At 55.0% G+C, this 19,961-nt stretch overlaps 6 protein-coding genes across 6 annotated transcripts; 3 read left to right on the forward strand and 3 right to left on the reverse strand.

The window, feature by feature from the left end:
- ASPACDRAFT_114484 (O-methyltransferase) lies at positions 1–1,232 on the forward strand. The gene has a single exon (XM_020195808.1). It carries the CDS (start codon positions 375–377, stop codon positions 972–974), a length of 600 nt encoding a protein of 199 aa, XP_020058345.1. The 5' UTR covers positions 1–374; the 3' UTR covers positions 975–1,232.
- Positions 1,233–1,925: 693 nt separating this feature from the next.
- On the forward strand, positions 1,926–3,443 carry ASPACDRAFT_58389 (flavin monoamine oxidase family protein; the record flags this gene model as incomplete). Its single annotated transcript, XM_020203342.1, has 3 exons — positions 1,926–2,243; positions 2,308–2,608; positions 2,686–3,443. 3 exons carry the CDS (start codon positions 1,926–1,928, stop codon positions 3,441–3,443), a joined length of 1,377 nt encoding a protein of 458 aa, XP_020058346.1.
- Positions 3,444–4,351: 908 nt separating this feature from the next.
- On the reverse strand, positions 4,352–6,295 carry ASPACDRAFT_1865673 (uncharacterized protein; the record flags this gene model as incomplete). The annotated part of the gene is made up of 1 exon (XM_020197865.1): positions 4,352–6,295. The coding sequence occupies one exon, from the start codon at positions 6,293–6,295 to the stop codon at positions 4,505–4,507; it is 1,791 nt and encodes a 596-aa protein (XP_020058347.1). The 3' UTR covers positions 4,352–4,504.
- An 816-nt stretch (positions 6,296–7,111) lies between these two features.
- Positions 7,112–8,901, reverse strand: ASPACDRAFT_50770 (uncharacterized protein; the record flags this gene model as incomplete). The annotated part of the gene is made up of 3 exons (XM_020202394.1): positions 7,112–8,300; positions 8,387–8,786; positions 8,880–8,901. 3 exons carry the CDS (start codon positions 8,899–8,901, stop codon positions 7,112–7,114), a joined length of 1,611 nt encoding a protein of 536 aa, XP_020058348.1.
- An 831-nt stretch (positions 8,902–9,732) lies between these two features.
- Positions 9,733–11,290, forward strand: ASPACDRAFT_114489 (uncharacterized protein). Its single transcript, XM_020195809.1, has 3 exons — positions 9,733–10,206; positions 10,269–10,593; positions 10,731–11,290. Exons 1-3 carry the CDS (start codon positions 9,821–9,823, stop codon positions 11,073–11,075), a joined length of 1,056 nt encoding a protein of 351 aa, XP_020058349.1. The 5' UTR covers positions 9,733–9,820; the 3' UTR covers positions 11,076–11,290.
- Positions 11,291–12,358: 1,068 nt separating this feature from the next.
- ASPACDRAFT_76448 (putative C6 finger domain protein) lies at positions 12,359–13,983 on the reverse strand. The gene is made up of 3 exons (XM_020204716.1): positions 13,759–13,983; positions 13,364–13,690; positions 12,359–13,312 (listed from the first exon to the last, which is right to left on the reverse strand). Exons 1-3 carry the CDS (start codon positions 13,823–13,825, stop codon positions 12,651–12,653), a joined length of 1,056 nt encoding a protein of 351 aa, XP_020058350.1. The 5' UTR covers positions 13,826–13,983; the 3' UTR covers positions 12,359–12,650.
- Between the last annotated feature and the right edge of the window lie 5,978 nt (positions 13,984–19,961).

Consider the following 19,961-nt stretch of genomic DNA (forward strand, 5'->3'; position numbering starts at 1 on the left):
GTCTATACCTCGGAGACAGCGCTTTTGATCTGATAAGATTGATTTTATAGAGAGGCAGCCAGAGGATAACCCGTATATAAGCCCAGTTCCCTTATGATCTCCAACCCATCAGATACCAACCTCACCATCCAGCCATTCTCAAAAATCCTCATCTACACCAACAATGACCACCCAATCCTTCCCAACCATCTGGCACGGCGTACGTCCATCCCACTCCCACCCCCTTTACCCATAACTAACTCCCAAAGGACGGCCGCGAACAAGCCCTCCAAACCCACCTCCTCCAGCACCCCGCCGCCGCCCACCTCCGCAACAACCCCACCGCCATCCTCACGGAAATCGACAACTGGGCCACCGCCCACAACCACTGCATGATGACCATCGGCCCCGAACGCAGTCAGCCCATCGTCGACCTCATCCACTCCTCCTCCCCGCGCACGATAGTCGAACTAGGCGGCTACATCGGCTACTCGGCCATCCAGTTCGCCGACGAGCTGCGCCGCACCACCACCCCCGGCACCGCAGCACGGTACTACAGTCTCGAGAGCAACGCCGCGTACGCGGCGGTAGCGCAATCGCTGATCGAGTTTGCCGGGCTGGGCGATCGGGTGCGGGTGCTTGTGGGCGAGGCGAAGGAGTCGTTGGCCCGGGTGGCGCGGGAACTTGGGGGCAACACAGCGGTGGATCTGCTATTTGTCGATCACTGGGGGGAGTTGTATCTTCCGGATTTGCTGGCCGCCGAAAAGCTGGGGTTGTTGAGGGAGGGTGCGCTGGTCGTGGCGGATAATGTGGGGATGGAGGGGGCGGGGGCGTATGCGAGGTGGATGGAGCACGGGGTGCATGAGGTCGAGGGGCGGGTGGTGCGGTATGAGAGTCGGACGTTGCCTTATACTTTGGTTAATGGGCAGGAGGTTTGTTTCTCCTTGGTTTCTTGTCTTGGGGTTGAGGTTGAGGGTGCGGTGTTGCTGACTTGATTTGTTTCTAGGATGCTGTGATGATTAGTAGGAAGGTTTGAGGGGTGAAGAGTGTTTGGACTAGCGTTGGTGATGGCTGGGTGTGGTGAGTCCGACTGGGACATATATTCCTTTCCCGGGCGGTTGTACTTTCCCTGCATGATGAAGACGGCTTTCGATCACGCTGTTTCAGCTACTCTTTGACGACATCTGGTGCTATATCGTTGTTCTTTTGTGGTATTATTCTCTGGCGATATCGTCTCTGTTGCACCAGGCGATGGATATGGATGGTGATGCCTTCAATAAAGTCAAGAAAGTTATGCGTTCATAAGCTAAAGCATCATGTTTGCATTGTTTGCCTGAGATCGCGGCGGCGTCCTCTGCAGTCTGCTCCACCCTTGTCTTTGGGGAGGCTTTTGAGTGGAAATCTCGACTATCCTTGCTCGGGTCATTTTCGGGTCGCAAATTGAGGTTGTAATCAATGATTTGAAGGGACTATGTTTGGCGACGATGCACTCGTACCATAGTAGACAAAGCCTTGGCACGGAAGCGGGCGAGCGGGCGTAAAGATACTAAATAGTTACTGAGATAGTACGCAACAGCAAAGTCTGATGCAAAAGTCTCTTTGCCTATTGCATAGAGCTGACTGTATTCACCTTTGTAAGACATACTGCAGCAAGGAAAGAGCATATGCATGCTGCACTGCACCCTGCAGTCATGTAAGTGCCCCCCCCCCCCCCAATCCGGCAAAAACCATGAGAGCCAGCCCTAAGCCAGATCGGGAGATGACAATGAGAGCTCCCCGCCAGGAAGTGTACCTTCCTCTCTGGGCCAACTTTCCGCTGCTACTATCGCTACAAATCATACCATGCAATATTGTGACACATATATATGAAGCTCCCCAACCTAGCTCTCAAGTCCCAACCACCTTCCCAGCCCCAAAACTTCCCCCTTCACTGGCAGAACCCCATCATGTACGACGTAATCGTCATCGGCGCCGGCTTCAGCGGCCTCCAAGCGGCCTACTCCGCCCAGCAAGCCGGACTCTCAGTCCTCGTTCTCGAAGCCCGCGACCGTGTCGGCGGTAAAGTGTGGAGTGTGCCGCTGGCCTCCGGACGGGGCTGCGTCGAGCTCGGCGCCGCCTGGATCAACGACACCCTACAGCCGCGGGTGTGGGCGTATGCGCAGCGGTTCGGGATGAAGGTCGTCCAGCAGCGGCTGGCGGGCCAGGCGGTGATGGAGCCGAGCGGGGAGGAGCGGTTTGTGTTTCCGTTTGGCGTGACGCCGGAGGTGAGTGACTTTCTCGTATGGTGGGGGGTTTTGAATGTGATGCTGACAAGCTGTGCCGAAACAGTTCAGCGAGGAAGAGAAGAAGAGCCTGGAGTATGTCCGCGACCACATTCAGGCCGAATCGCTCAAACCGGGGCCCGTCTCCGCCGAGGACGACAGCATCACTTTGGAGGAGTACGTGCGCAAGCTCGGGGCGCTGCCCAAGGTGGTCCAGATGATCAACCTGTGGGCGCAGGTGATGCACGGGGTGGAGGCCAGCGAGGAGTCGGCGGGGTGGTTCATTGATTACTGTCGTCGGAACCGGGGACTGTTGGCGGTCCGCGCGGACGATGCCTCGGGCGGACAGTATTTGCGCTTTCAGGATGGTGAGCCCGTCCCCACGTATCCCATTTTACTGTGCTCTACGAGGCGTACACCCGCTAACAGCAGCCCACCTGAACAGGCGCCCAAACAATCGCCACCCGCCTGGCAGCCCTAATCGGCCACCCAAACATCCACCTCTCGACCCCCGTCCAGGCCATCCACGACCACGCCTCCCACGTCACCGTCACCACATCCAACAACAAAGCCTACACGGCCCGCAAGCTCATCCTCTCCCTCCCCAGCACCATGTACAAAGAACTCACGATCACGCCCCCGCTACCCCCCGCCGTCCGCACCGTCACCGACGCCACCAAACTCGGCGACTACAACAAGGCCATCATCTGCTACGACACGCCCTGGTGGCGCGCCCAGCACTTCAACGGGTATTTCGCCAGCTACGCGGGGCCCGTCATTTTGGCGAGGGACACCTCCGTCGACGAGAAGCGGCACTTCTCGCTGACGTGCTTCGTGAACGGGGCCCCGGGGAGGCAGTGGAGCCGGCTGCTGCCGCACGAGCGGCGGGCGGCGGTGCTGAAGCAGCTGGCCCGGGTGTTCGGGCAGGACGACACGTCGGAGGTGTGGCGGCCGATCGAGATGTTCGATCAGATCTGGCAGCACGAGCGGTATAGTCGGGGCGCGTTGGCGCCGATCACGGCGCTGGGGCATTTGGCGCAGTACAAAGAGGTGTATGGGCGGGCGGTGGGGAATGTGCATTTCGTGGGGACGGAGTATAGTGCCGTCTGGAAGGGGTATATGGAGGGGGCGTTGTGGTCGGGGGAGAAGGGGGCGGAGGAGGTGGTGCAGGCCTTGAGCGGGAGGGGGAGGGCGGTGTTGTAGTTTTTTATTGCTTGTCTTCTTTTCTATTGGGGGTGTTTTTTTTTGCGGTTTCAGCTTATTGAGGTAGTGGGGAATAATACAGTAAGACTTTGTGTATCTTCTCCCTGTTCTAGGTATCGTGCACCTCCCAATTCAAACTAAACTGCCTCTTTTCAACGCACACCCTTCTCCACCAAACTGTACAGTACAACCCCTCACCACGAATGAGCCCTAATACGGAAATCCATCTACGATGGTTGAATTGACATAGTCAAAAGAAATGCAGCCCGATCCATTGATTATCACTGAACACAATCTTCCCCGCCCCTCACCATCCAGTCAATCTCCTACGCAGACCCAAGGAAAGGGAACTTTTTCCCCGTTCAGGCCCTCGAACCCACGGACCTTGGACCAACGCCAGTATTTCCCTAACTCCTACACACCGCAGCCATCGGACATTACTACTCAGTAGAAGCACTAGTTACCGTGGTGGGTAGCATTCACTCCGTTCGTGCTGATAAGCTGCATGCAGCTGCAGCTGCAGCTCTATCTTGTTCTTTCTTTCTCTCTAATTCGTTTTGGCTGAGGGATACATACAAAGTCCGCTGATCCCGACCAGACTAGGGCAGGGCGGGGCGCGGTGGGTTGGATTGCCTGATTCGGTAAGGAATGCGCTGCCGGGGCCTCACTGGGGTGGATTCTGGGGAGGGGTGGGTGGGTACTGACGATGTTTATGTGGGTTCGGACTTGGGCTTGGGGTTAGGTGTATAGAATAGGCTGGAAGAGTATGGGATGGAGGGGAGATAAGTGCCTTCAGGGGGGTGTTGATTGTTGTTTGTCTTGTCAAGGGGTGTGTTTGAGGTACAGTCCTTTCGGGGCTCGTAACATCCGAGGGGCAGTTGATAGACACAAGATCTTCACAGAAGTGAGTACAGTACAGTATATTGTCGAGATTCTACCCTTGCGGATCATTCATCATATCGCCAGGTCACCTCCCTCGCAATCTATCCCTTATCTCCACTAACCCATCGCAGTGCCCTCCACCACCATCCCCACTACCCATCCAAGAGCGGAAAGACATTCTACCCCATAATAGTCTCCAACCTTCTCTCCATCATAACATCCAACCAGAACGCCTCCTCCTGATCCTCCTGACCGCCACCCCCCTCCACTCCCCCACCAGCACCTGCATCATCCGCCCGCCTCCACACCTCGCGCACCAAATCCCCCACCCGCTCCAGCGGCGGCCGCGGCAGGATCCGCGTCAGATCCGCCAGCCGCGCGCTCACGCGCCGCCGCGCCTGCGCGATCTCCACGTCCACCGCGTCGAAAGGCGCCCATGCGTCCGCCGCCACGCCTAGCGGTGTTCCTCTCGAAAAGACCAGACTCCCCGCCGTCGCGGCCAGGAGGACCGGTTGCATTACCCTCGTCCCTGAGGTGACGGGGAGGGTTTCTAGTAAGGCAATGATGTGGAGGGCGAGGTGGCGTCGGAATTGGCGGGGGGTCATTCCCGAGGAGAGGGTGGGGAGAGCCGGATGCTCGGGTATGTGGACGTCTTGCTGGGTGTGGAGTCTCGAGACAAGGATGGCTGGGAAGGCGTGGTAGATCTGCAGCAGGGCGACGCAGCGGTAGGCGTCGGCGAGGATGGTGAAGTGGTTCGCCGGGGTGTTGGTGTCGCCGGTCGGGAGGTGGTGGCCTATGCCGTCGACGTCGAAGGTGAGGAGCTCGGTCTCGATGGTTTGGGCTTTCGCGTGAGGAGGATTGGGGTGCATGGCGTCGTCATAGGGAAGTGGGTTTGTTCGCTGGGTCTTCGGGAAAGTGGCCAGGTTGATGAGTGGCGCATGGCGCGCAGACCGAATGAGGCGCGCGATCTGATAGAAATACCGCAGTGCGGTGGGGAGAGGCCCTGTCCAGGGGTGCAGGAGGGTTTGGCCGTTGACCACGTAGATCGGTAGGTGGTGATCGCTGTCGCCGTCGCCGTCGCCGTCGCTGTCGGTAACCCCGAAATCCGAGATGTCCTGCGCGACGAACGCGGCTAGCATGTTCCAGTACAGGAGACACTGCTTGAAGAATGGGTACTGCTGGGTGAGGACCTCCGAATCGGAGGATGATGTTGAGGATGCTGAAGACGAGTGTTCTTCGTGGCTCCGCCGGCTCTGTCGCACGAGGAACCGCCGCGCGGCCTGGAGATAGGGCAACCCCAGATCACCCCCGTTGTGCCACGCGGTGGTCGACCCGACCATCAACAACCCGTAGAACAGATTCTCGTCATTCAGCGTCGGCGACACCGCCATCGCCTCCTGCAGGGCGTGGATGGCCCGTCGCTGCATCTGCGCGCCCACGACGCGCATCCCGGGGAAGTCGCCGGCCAGCGAGGCGGCGGCCATGCTCTGGATGGCGTAGTAGATGGGGGCGTTCTGGCTCCAGAGGCGGGCGATGTTGGTGCGGAAGGGGTTGAGGTCCGAGTCGAACGACGACCACATGGCGCAGACGTAGTCGAAGTAGTATTCCACCAGCAGGGCGGGGAGATGCACCAGGAATGAGGGTATGGAGGTGTCCGTGAGTCGTCGCCGGAGACTCTCCAGATTGTCTATCTGATTTGGGGTGCGGGCAGACGACAGGCCTGGTAGAGCGAGTGCCTCGTGCAGCGCCTGAGGAGTTGGTGCTGGTAGAGGGTCAGCCAGACTACCTCCGTCCAGCTCCGTGAGAAGCCCGATATCCAAGTCAACGGGGTTCGCCTGAGCATCAATCCCTTCTTCTCCCTCCAGCTCTCCAGTCAAAGAGAGTCTCTCGCCCTGCACCCCCGAACCAGACACACCCCCCGCCCCAAAGTCCCCCAAGTCATCGTCATCCTCAGCCAGGGGCGAAGTCATAGCCATAGCCATAGTTACAGCCCTATCGCCCCTCCCAACCTCCCCAGCCCCAGCAACCCCCTTCCTCCTCCTTCTCCCCTCGGACCCCCACCGAATAAACGGCCGACTATACCCCGGACACGTCTGCCCCCGCCGCTGACACTCATAACAAGCAGGCTTGCTCTCATCGCATCGTCGCTGTTGCCCCCCTCAGCATCAACTACCGTTACTCTCACTCCCTCATCCAAAACAGAAACAAGAGCGAGAACGCACCCGTCGCTTCTTACAACTCTCACATCCCGTGCGGGATTTCGGAGCTCGGCGTTTATCTTTCCCCTTTGGGGTTGGTTGTATTTGCGTTTCCGTTGGCCGATTTGGTGGTAAGGCGGGGGTTGGGATTTCCATTTGCTTATTCGACTGGGGTTGGTTGATTGTAGATGTGTTTGGGGGGACGGGTGAGCAAGGGAAGGGAGGGGAAGGAGGGGAAGGAGGAGGGTTTCTCGTGTGAAGACATATAGGGAAAAGAATCCACCCCTCCCCCTCTTGTCTTCATTGTGCTTTGGATGTGGAGGGGTGGGTTATGTGTGATATCACTAGTTTCTAGTTGGTAGTCACTAGTCTAGTAGCCTAGATAAGGCGCCGGCGTGAGGGGGGAGATACAGTAGCGTTATCATACATTTGTTGCTTTTGGTTGGATCTGCTATCGCTATCTACATCTGTACTCCAACAAGGCAAGCGAAAAATAAGCGGGCGATTTACCCCGCAATTTCCAGCTGCGCTGCAAGGCAACTGCACTTTTCAAACAGCCTTCGGCTGGGTTTTCATTCCTGATTTGGATCACTCACTTATTTTGTCCTTCCAGACCGAAAACATCCGCAGAGACTGCATCATCTCCTCCCAGAATCCCACCGCCGGCTGCGTGACCTCCAACTCCGCTTCATACGCCGTAATGGCCGGCGCCTCCCAGACCAGATCCGCCTCCTCCGGTCGGACGAACTTGGTCTGCTTCAACAACTTCCACCCCAGGAACAGCGCGGGCGCCACGATCACCATCGTGTAGTAGGTGACAAAGTCCGCCGCGCTCCAGGGCATGAAGCTGCTGTAGCCGTAGCACGTCACGACGCAGACCATCCAGACCAGGCCGATGTACGCGCTCCAGGGCTGGAACCATCCGCGGTAGGGCAGCTGGGCGCGGTCGAAATTCTGGGCTTGACACGCGCGGTAGAAGCAGATGTACGTCGTGGTCATGACGATGTAGTTAATCACGCCGGCGGAGGTGGTCAGGTTGATGATCCAGCTCAGGACGGTAGCGGTGTTGTTGGAGAGCTGCAGGAAGGACAAGAAAGGGAACAGCATCACGACGCCGAAGCAGTAGATGGGGACGCCGTGGCGCGTGCAGCGCCGGAAGATGCGCGGGGCACGGCCCTCGACGGCCAGGCCGTGCAGCACCCGCGTCGCCGTGTAGGTGTACGTATTGCCCGCCGAGAAGATGCTGGTCACGAGCAGCGCGTTGACAATGTGCGGCAGCACGCTGACCCCCAGGTTGCCCATCGCGATCACGTAGGGCGACGCCGACGCCGACCCCGCCCCCGCCGACGCCCCCGTCGTGATTGCCACCAGGTTCGCGTCGTTGTACGCCACCACCACCCCGACGCAGAGCGCGCTCCCGATGAAGAACACCCCGAACCGCCAGTACACCGTCTTGAACGCGTTCTTGATATACCGCCGCGGGTGCTTGCTCTCCGCCGCCACCATCGAAATGTACTCCGGCCCCACGCAGGCGAACGACGCCGCCCACAGCGCCGCCAGAAACCCCTCAAACCGGCCCAGCGCCCCCGTCGCCAGATGCGTCGCGAACGCGCCCGGGGTGTTCCAGTAGCGGAAGCCGTACGCATCGCCCCGCGGGTTGCCGCCCACCATGGTGATGAAGGTGAACAGAAACAAGACGAAAAATAGGATCACCTTGCCGCCGGAGAGCCAGAATTCGGCCTCTCCGTAGGCTCGAACTGCGAGGACGTTAAGGGATCTGAAGCGGAGATGTGAGTAAGACAAGTCTTCTGTGGGCTTTTGTGTTTCCTAATCAGAGTCGCGTGTGGAGAGGAAGTGGCTTACGCATATAGTACAATACACGCCACGCAGACGGCCGCGGTGGGAATGTGATCGCTCCAGAAGGCCAGCACCTCGGTCAGCGCCGTGATCTCAAAGGGAATCAACAGCGCTTCGTAGAAGAAGAAGTTCCACCCGGCCATGAACCCGAAGGCGTCGTCCACCCACCGGCCGGCCAGACGGATAAATCCCCCGCCAACGGGCATGTACGTGGACATCTCGGCGATGCAGTTGTTCACCAGCGAGAGCATGCAGCTGTAGATGATGTACGCGAGCAGTAGACTGCCCGGACCGGACTTGGTGAGGGCCGTGCCGATGCTCACGAACACCGCAGTCCCAATCGAGCCGCCAATCGCAATCAGCTGGATCTGTCGGTTATCCAGGCGACGCTGTAACCCATGGGCATCTGGCGGGATAATGGATCCGGGTTCAACGTCGGAAACGGTAGCATACACGTCGCTTTGGGCGGCCGATTTGCCTTTCTCCTCGTCTACAGGACGATGTTGCATGGGGGGTGTCATGGTGGGCGGGGACGGTTGAAAATGACAGGTCGGGGGAATCCGTACAGGTACGTATTGTATGGGGTACAAAGCCCTTTATAGCGCTAGCTTATCTCTGCCCGGCCGGGGTATCCAATTCTAATCTGTCATGAATCGCAACGAAACACCAAAGCGAGCAATCTCTTCCTGGCTGATCCCGGTGTGCATTTTTCATGAAACCGGCATGAAATAAGCATATCGGGCTTGGACTGGAGTTCATTGGCCATTGATGGACTGCTGTCAATGTTTTTGCCACACTGTGCGCTCAAAGCATCGATCGTGAGGGGTATCGAGGCCTCTTATCAGGCCCAGAGCAGACTAAGATACCGAGTAAGCAGACATAATTGGCCCCTCACGTAGTGCGAGATAAGGGTGTGTCGCTGAAGCCCAGTATTGGTCCTTGTTCATGTGGCGTGCCGTCACCGGCGACGGTATGGCAAGGGAGACAGGGCCACAGCTGTCAGGGCCTTGCAGAGATTTCAGTCGTCAGCACACGATTTTCAGCTGGAGGGCAGCCCTGTGGGGTGTATCTTATACTCATTAGCCAGTTGGACAGAGATCGGATGATCGATTACTCATGCATCGCGAGCTCTCTCCTGATTTGAGCGAGGATTGTTTGCCTCCTGAGGCATGGAGCCCCGGATTCCTATCCTTTTTCGGTACTCCCACGCGCCGTCTGGTCCAGAGTATACGTCCAGTCGAACATCTATACCCTGCACCCAAACCACAGCGGATTGTTGAACGTTTGTGGAATATCTTCCACGTCGTGGTGGGATATACCAGTAAACACAGAGTAGTGATGCTAGTATAAAGGCCCCTTCAATCATAGACCATCGACAACATCAACGCTAGACCCATCTCCACTCTCAATCCCAAAAAGCCTCAAACATCAATTGCCATTATGGCCGCCGCCGCCGTGCAAGCCCCCATTGCCATCCAGGCTCCCGTCGCGCCACCCACCGTGGTCGCCCCAACCACCTTGCGCGCCACACGGCCCACCAAACAGATCCCCGAGTCCATCATCCAGCGAGCGCGCGCCGTCGAAAAAGTGGACTTCGACGCCACCAAGCACCTGGCGACTGCCACACCCGGAAAGGTCTTCATGATGAAGGATCTCGGCTTCGAAGGCGCGGGGATCTCGCCGACTGCGCTCTCCGAGCCCTTCCCCCTCTTCACGCCAGAAGCGGTCCAGCAGATCCGAGCTGAAATCTTCAGCGAGCCTGTTCTCCGCGACTGCCAGTATGCATCCAGCTTTGCGACGAACATGATCCGAGGATACGGGCCACAGTAAGAGTCCTTTGGTGTGAAACCTGTCAACCTCTGAGAAAGAGGCTAACCCAAGTCGCAAGACGAGCCCCCTTCATCTTCAGCGCCTGGCACAGCCCCGAGCTCCTGGCCACCATCTCCCGCGTCGCGGGGATCGAGCTCGTGCCCGCGATGGACGTCGACGTAGGCCACGTCAACGTCTCCGTCAACGACGCCGTGGTCGAGTCGACGAAGTCCACCGCCGACTCAAACGACGATGATGACAGCGTGCCCGCCTTCGCCTGGCACCACGACAGCTACCCCTTCGTATGCGTGACGATGCTCTCCGACTGCGAAGGGATGGTCGGCGGCGAGACCGCCGTGAAGACAGCCAACGGGGAGGTGCTGAAATTCCGGGGACCGCTGATGGTGCGTTGCGACTCTCGCCCCGCCCCCTGACTATCACCTGTTCCAACCAACCAATGCATCTATCTCACCTCATACTACTCACCTCATCCCTCCCACCCCCCACCCCCATCCTCCTGCTAACTTTCATCGCGGGATAGGGCACAGCCGTCGTAATGCAAGGCCGGTACATCGAGCACCAAGCGCTGAAGGCCATCGGCGGCCGCGAGCGCATCAGCATGGTGACCGCGTTCCGGCCCCGGAACCCCCTCGTCAAGGACGAGACCGTGCTAACCAGTCTGCGGGGCATCAGCGAGCTGCCCGAGCTGTACAGCCAGTATGCGCTGTACCGGATGGAGAATCTGGAGGAGCGACTGCGCGTGCAGCTGAAGAAGCTGCGGGAGCAGCACGCGCGGCGCTGCTTCGATGTCGATGCGATTCGGGGGGCGTTGGGGGAGCAGCGAGCGTTTCTGGAGGCGACGCTGGAGGAGTTGGTGGATGTGTAGGTCTTTTGGGTTCCGATGGGGAGGATGATGATGTTAATCAATATAATTATGAATACGATCTGAGGGTTTGTGCCTTGTGCTTGTGTTTGGTTCAATGAAGGAGGTTTCTAGTGATGGTGTAGGTTTGGAAATGATGGAAGGCAAGGTACGGTCACTGCTTTGATGGCTTACCTGGAACTGACGGGCACGTGTCCTCGGTGTTTGTCCTGTTTTATACCTTCTATACGGTTCCTACCTATCTTCTAACTCGCCCCCTCTGGGATTCGCGCTTCCATTGTTCAAGTTAGGTAATCATCCCTATCGTTGTTGGGATCCAGGCATCGTACAACAGACGAAAAGAATATTCCCCTGCAGGGGGAACTGTATAATGGTTGCCTCGAAGTTATATACTTTTTTATCCTCCGTGGTCCGCGGAGGAATATGCTTGCTAATGAGGCGAAGGCTTTCCGCCGGTGCTTGGAATGCAGATGGCTTGAAGTCTTCTTTCAGCCAAATGTTTTCCACTCATTTTTATCGTGATCTGCAAGAGGTGGGAGTTCGACAGAAATGGGACTGGGGCGAGTGCAGTACTACGCAGACGACTATCATGATAGCTGGCGATGGGTGCGTTCACTGTCTAGAACCACCCTAATTCTCCTGTCTCTCCTTTCTCACGCTCTCTATCATTTGTGGTTAGATATTCGAGGCTTGTTTGTGGAAGTATCTTATGCTTTCCCGTTGTCTTAGCCTACAGAGACCAAAGTGAGAACAGGAGGACGGGGTTCATAACCGGGATACTGGATACTGAGAAGTAGGCTCGATCCTCTTATCAAACATCACTCGCCTCAATCTACAGTATACCCATGCACAAGAAGAACGTATCAACATTAGTCTAATGCCCGCAAGTCAAATACAGGAAACCCCTCAGCCCTCAACCAGCCAGCCAGCCACCCAATCCATCTATTCGGGGAATCGGAACCAGAACGGAAGAAAACAACATCACAGACAAAGTGGCTAGGTAGTATGTCGAGCCGGTGCAGAATGGTAGGACGCCTCTATGTTCCATGATCTTCATGTCGAACAACAGTCTATCGGTCATCCCGTCCTGACAGATCCCAACCCACCGATCCGGGTCCAAGACGGCTGGGCCCAAGATCCACTGAACGCCGAAAACAAGTACACAACAAAAATATCAAAAGATAATCAGACACCCGTCCCGCTGGTGACTTAACACATAGCTCGTGACGCACGCCATGGATATCCAACGCTAAATATGAACACTAGAAGAGGAAGCTGAGGTGGGGGAAAATGGTAAACTGATGAAACTTCTGTCCAGCAGCAAGGAGGACAGGAGAGAAACAACCGGAAAATAGAAGAAAATGGGGTCTCGTGGGTCGAATCGAAATAAATGTACCGCCCAAGATCCTATGCGCCCGCTAACAAGCAGCCTGGTATTGTAAAGCTGTATGCATGGTTGGAATCAGACGGAGAAGAAACGAAAAGTATGCAATGCGTCGCCCGGGGTATTATGCCACTGTAGAGTTCGGAAAGTCCTGGTTAGGAATGTTTCGTGATCGCCCATCATCGGCTGCTTCGTCATAGGGGAGATTGTCCTGGACCTGGATGTCCCATCGGCGGAGGACTGCCAAAGCCGGCTTGTTGCACAGGATCGCCAGCGTACATGGGGTACTGCACCACGCTCATAGGAGACATGGCGTTGACATCCTGCCAACCAGGATACCCCATCGTCCCTGGCTGGCCAGGGTAGGACACAGATACCGGCGTCCCTTGAAGATCGGCGGAAGGAGGACTCTGGGGGTTCATCGGAACGCCCGGGAACGATTGCGCCGGGCTGGTCATTCTGCGTTTGAGATCCGCGGGGAGCGGCTGCACAAATTGAGCAGGGTTGGGATAAGGCGCAGTCATGTCGGTCGGTTGCGCAGGGAACGTCATTGATCGCGCGGGAGCAACCTGCCACACCGATCCATCGGGTTGCATGGCGTACGTGGGTGCAGCATTGAGCGCTGGGTTTTGCGACGGGACTGTCGGGGTGGCTGGTAAAGGGGACGCGGTCGGCATCGGGGCCATTTGACCCGGCGCAGGCGCCCAGACATTAGCAGGTACGTTCATCATGTTCTTGCCCGCGGCCATGGACGCTAGCATTTGTTGATCGGGGATTGTTGTAAACTCATCCCAGGCGACAGTAGACGGGTCGATAGACGGATGCGGCGCGAATTCGGAAGAAGGAACACTGCGCTCTGTAAGTGCGTTAGTTCATCGACCCACCCCTTCACGAGAGATCCACAAACCAGGAGCAAAAGTCGCCATCGGATTGCCGGGGAAGACAGCGGCGTTGAACCCCGCTACGTCTGGGTTCGCACCCAGTGCCATTGATTGGTAAGGAAAGTACGCTTCTGTTTGGTCGCCAGTGAGAGTGGGAGGCGATGACGAGGCTGTCGAGGGATCTGTTGATGCCGTTTCCAATCGGGAACTCGGGCGTGATTTCTTCTCGATAGGAGGCTGCTGATCAACCGGAAAGAATTGGCACTCTTTTCGCAGTCGGATGCAGTTCTCGCATCGTCCCTGAGCATCATCCGCGGCGAGAAGGCATCGGATTTTCCGTCGTCGACAGTGCACTTGGATGGTGATGATAAGTTCAACGGCTTTGATTGACACACAGAAGGTGGAGGAGAGCTGAGCTTACCGCATGCGACAGAGGTACGATGATATCCAAGCTTGTTGCGCTTCTTATCTGCAGCGGATGATTCCATGATTGCGCCTTGTGGTATCGGAGAAGGGTCGATGTTTTGAACGAGTGCGGGCATAGCCCCAGCAAAGATAGTTAGACGGTACGACGGAGATCTGAGGCAGTAGCTGCATTAATCGCAGAGAGCCGAAGGTCGAAATGGTGGAGTCAAGTGGGATAGCGGAAGTAGATCCCCGACGCGCGAAGAGGATAGAGGTGTAATAGGTTGTTGAATTCTCGATAAGCAGGCGTCACGTCAATGCGACAGACACTGGAAGTGAATTCGTCGCAAGAAAAGCTAGGAGTGGGTGGGGGAGGCGAGATGGGAGTCTAACGGTGATCACGGTCGTTATCGTGGTACGTATTGCGAATGGCCTCGTTTCAGCAGTGGGACTCCACACTTTGTCCGCAGCAGGCACCGTCTAATGCCACACACACACACACTGAGAACCACACAACCACAAAATCACAGTCCAGGAGAGAGGCAGGGTCGGTTTCACGCGACTTGAGCGGACCGGGGCGCAAGCACCACAAGTGAGACTGGATTAAGATTCGTAGTCTTCGAGATTTTTGTCCACCGAGTCTTGGCCAAGCTACCTTGTCGCAATGTCAGCGGGGAGAAGGAGGGTGTCGCAAAGGATAGATTTCGGCCCAGCCCAGATAAATTGAAATGGCGGAGGGAACCAGGGATCCGCCCTGGAATATTAAAATAATTAAAGTATGTAGTCTGGATGGAACACTGGAGCTGCAGGTAATCAAAGAAGTGTAAGGAACGAAGTCAGGCAGAAAACACGGAGGATGAAAGATGTCAGTTGATGAAAAATAGTCGATCGTGCGGGATGATTAGTGGTGATAATGAAGGATGGGATGGTTAACCCCAGAGCGGGGAGGAAAAAGAGGGGGGGGGGAGGAGGGAAGAGAAACGGTGAGGGGTGAAAGGATTAAGACGAGGGGATAAGAAAGAGGAGGAGAAGGAGGTGAAGAGAGGAAGAAAGTGTGAGAGAGAGAGTGAGAGAGGGAAAGAGAGTGGTGGAAGTTGAGTCGGCCAGTCGCAAAGTGGTAGTAGTCGTAGTAGTAGGAGTGGTGTGAATGGTGAAGCGAAGTAAACTGAAGTAGGTAGTGTAGTAGGAGTAATAGTAGTCGTAGTAGTGTAGTTCCACTCGGGATCTAGGAATGGATCTCGGGACTTCTAATTTATCTGGTTGATTTTATTTCCTGCGATTGCTTAGGATCACTTTCCCTTCTGGGAGAGCTCGTTTCGCTTTGTCTTCTAACTTCTCTGCTAAAGTTCAGCCAACTGAAGTGCCGACAACGCAAAGGATCTGGCTGGTCTCAGTAGAGAGGGTATTCTCGATCGATGCCAGAGTGAACGATAGGGCAGATACCCAAGGAAAAGGGGTGTTGAAAGCCAAAACAAAAGGTAAAAGTATAAAATGTGAATAACAGGAAACACTATTAGGACAATCGCATCAGAGTGTCGAAACTTTATGAGGCTAACCGACAGTCAGTGGGAAGAGGAAAAATAAAAGAAAAAGAAAAGGACAGGGGGAAAAACATCATAGAGAAAAGAAAAAAATGAAGTAAAACAAAAAAAAATAATATCTGTTATTCTTAATTTTGTCCCAACTCGAACTAACGTGAAGAATGGAAAAAAGATCAGGGTGGGTAAGGAGAAAATCAACATCATAATCACTCAGTCGCAGATACGTACATACGTACTGTAGTTCCAGATACCTACTTGCTCAGTGCTCACTAAAGGAGAGAGGGGGGAAGGCAGAAGATGACGAAGTACTGAGTAGCAAAGCAATCTAAAATGAGCGGTTTATTCGCACACAATATCCATTATCCAATCTTGTGTGAGATCGCTAATAAGGTACTGTCAGTGCTGAAGCAAAGCCATGGAACAAGAGGACTAAACCTGGCCTCAGGTGGGCATTCCTATGCTAACTCCAGGTGAAACACCTTCCTCGAATGTTTTACTTTTCGCATCGTGTTCCTTGCAAAACTAGTCTAGGTGCGAAGAGACTACGACAGTACCAACCACCACCACGATGAATAATGATTATGATGATGGTGATGATGCTTACCTCACTGGCACTTTTCGCCTCCCTTTCGGAGATTCCGACTGGGGCAGCAAGCAGTCAGCTCCTCCAACAACCTCTGATCAGCAATCAGCCTCGACGCTTTGCCCGATTGAACGCGTTCATCCGACTACAATTACTTCAGCGGGCGACAGGGATCATTACAGTGGCCCGGAATGTGGCGGTGGATTGTACCTAACTGATTCCCAGATTGGGTCAGGAGAAGGAATGATAGGGAGCGACAGGGTTCAACGTCTGGTTCCTGGCATCGGAGGTGTGTAGATTAGCCAGGGACATATCCGATGATGACTGCAGGTGTGTGCAGGTCCCGATAGTGATGCTGGCAAGCTGATTCCTCTTCCCCTGTGGCAGGATCAGGGACAATCGATCATACCATTGAAGTCGAATGATAGCAGAAGACCGTTTTACCCCTGACCCTCTACCTCTCTCCAGCTGGTTCATCCCAAACCACACGCACCCGTGGTCCCAAGGAGACGGAAGCTGTGACAGACAGCCGAAAGAGGCTTAGTGAGAGGTGGGGTGGAAGTAAGAGATGGGAAAACGAGTCAAAAAGAGGAGCGACAGAAAGTGGGGAGGGGAGAAGGTGAAAGGATAAGCCCTGGGGCTCTTGGGAAAGTGGGCAGGAGCACCATCTCATGACGAGCATAGGTAGGTAATGGGGATCTTGGCCATGCTGACCTACTGGATGAGGAATAGGGAAAGGATGAGATGTTAGATCGCTGAGAAAGAGAGAGAGAGAGAGAGCAACAGAGGAGAAGAGAAAAAATCACTCACCCTGATACAGTGTGCATAGCATGAGTTGTCCGCGAGCTGTCAATGAATTCATGATTTGAAGAACTGGGGAATCTGGATCCCGGGTCCTGCCCATTGAGCGTGGTTTTAAATTTAACTCCCTCGTTGGAACCCAGGGTTGAGGATAAAGCGTTCCATTGGATAGCCAAATGGGTGGGTTGAAGGTGGGGCAGCAACTTGAATTCTCTTGACGAACCCAATCATAGAGTTATGCTCTCAGGGACTTGCCCTTTTGAGGCATGACTTGGCGGTGACCATCTTATCCCATCTTAACCCAGGTGGGATTAGCGAGGACTTGAAACACAGACCTCGAAGTTTGCTGAGCTTCTCGAAGCCCTTCTGGAGGTCGGGACTCGTCATCAACTGGGGTCCTTTACCCCGTTGATTGGTGAGCCACCTTCTTCTTCCATCCCATCATTTTCTTCGTCATCCTGGCTGCCACCTTTCCGGCTCTCCCACTGGTGCCTTCCGTTGCTGTCCGTTAATGAGGATGAGCAGATGGTGGGCAGATGGGTAGATTCATCCTTAGTCTCGTTTTCGTTTCTGGTTTCTCCTCCGACGCCTCTTACTTTTCTCCAATCTCCCATTCTCCCATTGTCGCTCGAAATCCGCACCGTAATTTCCTCCTTCCAACAGAACTAGGTGATATTTAGCAAATGCTCTCGCCCTCGCCCCCCCCCTCCCCCCCCATCGCATGTGTTTTTCCATGTCTCAATGCTTCCCATCGTTACTACATTGGAGTGTCAGGATAGCCTCCCCCTACTGTTGCAGGAAATAAACTCCGCTCCTGTCGGTGCGCAGACCAGATCTGTCACAAGGCAGTGGGCCCCCTTTTGGCTTCAGGTTTGATTAAGGATCATATCTGCATTCTTCTAGTGTGGCCAGTGGGCTGGGCCGGACTGGGCTGACGGCCGTGGTCGGTAAGGGATCAGACTTGCATCAGTCCAGGATGACAGACCAGGGTAGTGCAGGATATCTACATATCACGATGGAGTCGAGACTAGAGCGACACTGTCCCAATGCACACTAGCGATCAGATCTGGTTTCCACAGGACAAAACAAGCGCGACCCATGCGGAGTGTTGCTCCGTAGAAAGGGTACATATAGCTATCAGAAGCTGCAGGGTGCAATACGACTGCACATGTACGGAGACTGTACAGTAGACAATTGGAGGCATTGTTTCTCAAAGGGCGGATTGGGTAAATTAGGACCGTATTCACCGGCAATTGCTCAGGGTCCTTCTGAAACCTCCCTAATCATCATCTCTGGCAATAGCCATGGATGAGTCGGTCGGATCCATCCTTAGTCTGTTTTTCGATCATAAGCTGGAACCGAGCTGAGGGCCCTGCTACTGGCGATGGAGCGAGAGGTACGTACGCACGCTGTTGGAGGTCTCAGTAACGATAGCGGTGTTGGTAGTGTTGTCGTGGTGGTGGTCGTGGTGGTGGTCGTGGTGGCTCCGATGATGCCACTGTGTGCTTTACTATTTTTAGATCCACAGTACGGGAGACCATAGAAACTCCCAGGACAACCTATTATACTCCTACAGTACATCTCCTCTTCCGCCACTACAAGTACATCGTGACTCAGGAGGCAATTGAGAAGTATATGATATCGTCTTGCTCATCAACCAAACAATGCTGGACCCCATTTACTGATTTGAGCATGATAATCATGAGCCCCAAGGATAGATGCCAGGTACTGGCGGAGGGAAGCGTGGATATTTCTCTTTTGGTCCATTTCTGCGTCGCTAGCGGGATCGGGGAGCGGATATACACGTAAGCGAAGCTGTGCTGATCCCACCTTAGTTTAGTGGCAGTGTGTGTGTGTGTGTGTGCTCTGCAGTGGGAGTAAGTGTCGCTCCTCCTCCTCCTCCTCCTCCTCCTCTTCTTCCACTCCTTCCACATCATCCACATCATCCACAATCCCACACATTTTCCCACATCCTCCCTTGCTTAACTTGAAACCAGTTCGCCTCGATCTATCTCTTGAGGCCAACCAGTTCTCCCTATCTTTATCTGATCATCACACTTGGCACGACACTGCGTAGGCACTTTGACCGGATTCATTTCTCATTGGTTCCCTCATTGATCTATTCCTCCCCCCACCCTCTCTCTCTCCCTCTTTTGCTCTCTTGCTCTCTTTCGCTACCTCCGCTCTGGACACGGTCCAACTGCCATATCGTTGATAGATGCACTTTGGTTAGCATCTGCAAGTTACAGGTATTTTGGCTCCTGCAGGGACCCAAGACATGCGAGTTGAGTTAAATGATGGCAGCATGGCTGTCCAAGTGTCCAGACTAGGCCATGCGAAATGAAATTCTCCGAGACTGAAGATTTTCCTAATACTCCAATGACAGCCTCCCTGGTGGCCCACCCGACCGACAATGGGTACGTCCGGTACTTTACAGACCGTGACTGGAGAGTACCACTATTCAAATGTTCAAATGCGCCGCAACAATACCTCGGCCAGGCTAGACCCTTCAAGGTTCCCAGTCTCCAAACCAGCGCAAGGCTGTCATTTCCCAATGACGGCTTTATCCATCAATTCGGAATTGTTCCTGCCTGAACCCTACTCTACCTTACCTTACCCTACCTTACCCTACCCAGACATCACCGGTCTCTCAGGTCTATGCCAATCACCCAACAGTCAAGGAGCGCCATTGTCCGAGTACGGTTCCCTCCTCCAATCAGCAGACAATTAGATCGCCTTTACCTCAATGGATTCCTCCAGGTGTTCCTTGAATCACGACCGTTGCCCAGTGCCCAGCCCAGTACCTGTGGGTGCATCTCGGAACGAGACGCTTTTTCCTCCTCCTTTCCGAAACGGTCGAGCGCCACCCGAATCCATCCTGAGGCTTCGTGCAGGCTCCATGCTGAACGTTCAACGTGCTACGCGGTCTCTGTCCCCCATCCACTGTCCCCCCGGAGGCTCAGGGTCCTTTCTCCTTTATTTCTTCTCGGAGATCACTGTAGACAGATTGCTCGTGATCCGCTGCTCATCAGAAAGTTTCCGAAAAACACGGATCGGTTTAATTTGGAGCCGATGGGGAGTCCACTCTTGGTGTCGCCGTCGACGGTGGAGAAAAGCCACAGCCTGGTCTCGTGGCAGTCTAGATGGAGAAAAGTGGATTGACACCGCTAAACTAATTGTGGTGTATTAGTAGATTGATACCCTGGCTGCCTTATGGTCGACAAGCCCATTCGTCTGCAATGCGCTCCCAACCCATTGGGATTGGGCAGGAGAGAAGCGGCGAACGAGAAAAAA

This window comes from Aspergillus aculeatus (assembly GCF_001890905.1).
Source record: "Aspergillus aculeatus ATCC 16872 unplaced genomic scaffold ASPACscaffold_4, whole genome shotgun sequence".
Lineage (NCBI taxonomy): Eukaryota > Fungi > Ascomycota > Eurotiomycetes > Eurotiales > Aspergillaceae > Aspergillus > Aspergillus aculeatus.

Bases quoted from the DNA above. Each gene is read 5' to 3' on its own strand.
- ASPACDRAFT_114484 (XM_020195808.1), top strand. From the start codon at position 375: ATGACCATCGGCCCCGAACGCAGTCAGCCCATCGTCGACCTCATCCAC.
- ASPACDRAFT_114489 (XM_020195809.1), top strand. From the start codon at position 9,821: ATGGCCGCCGCCGCCGTGCAAGCCCCCATTGCCATCCAGGCTCCCGTC. The intron at 10,207-10,268 runs GTAAGAGTCCTT...CCAAGTCGCAAG, and splicing joins ATCCGAGGATACGGGCCACA to ACGAGCCCCCTTCATCTTCA. The intron at 10,594-10,730 runs GTGCGTTGCGAC...ATCGCGGGATAG, and splicing joins AATTCCGGGGACCGCTGATG to GGCACAGCCGTCGTAATGCA.
- ASPACDRAFT_76448 (XM_020204716.1), bottom strand. From the start codon at position 13,825: ATGGAATCATCCGCTGCAGATAAGAAGCGCAACAAGCTTGGATATCAT. The intron at 13,691-13,758 runs GTAAGCTCAGCT...TCACCATCCAAG, and splicing joins TCGTACCTCTGTCGCATGCG to TGCACTGTCGACGACGGAAA. The intron at 13,313-13,363 runs GTTTGTGGATCT...ACGCACTTACAG, and splicing joins GATGGCGACTTTTGCTCCTG to AGCGCAGTGTTCCTTCTTCC.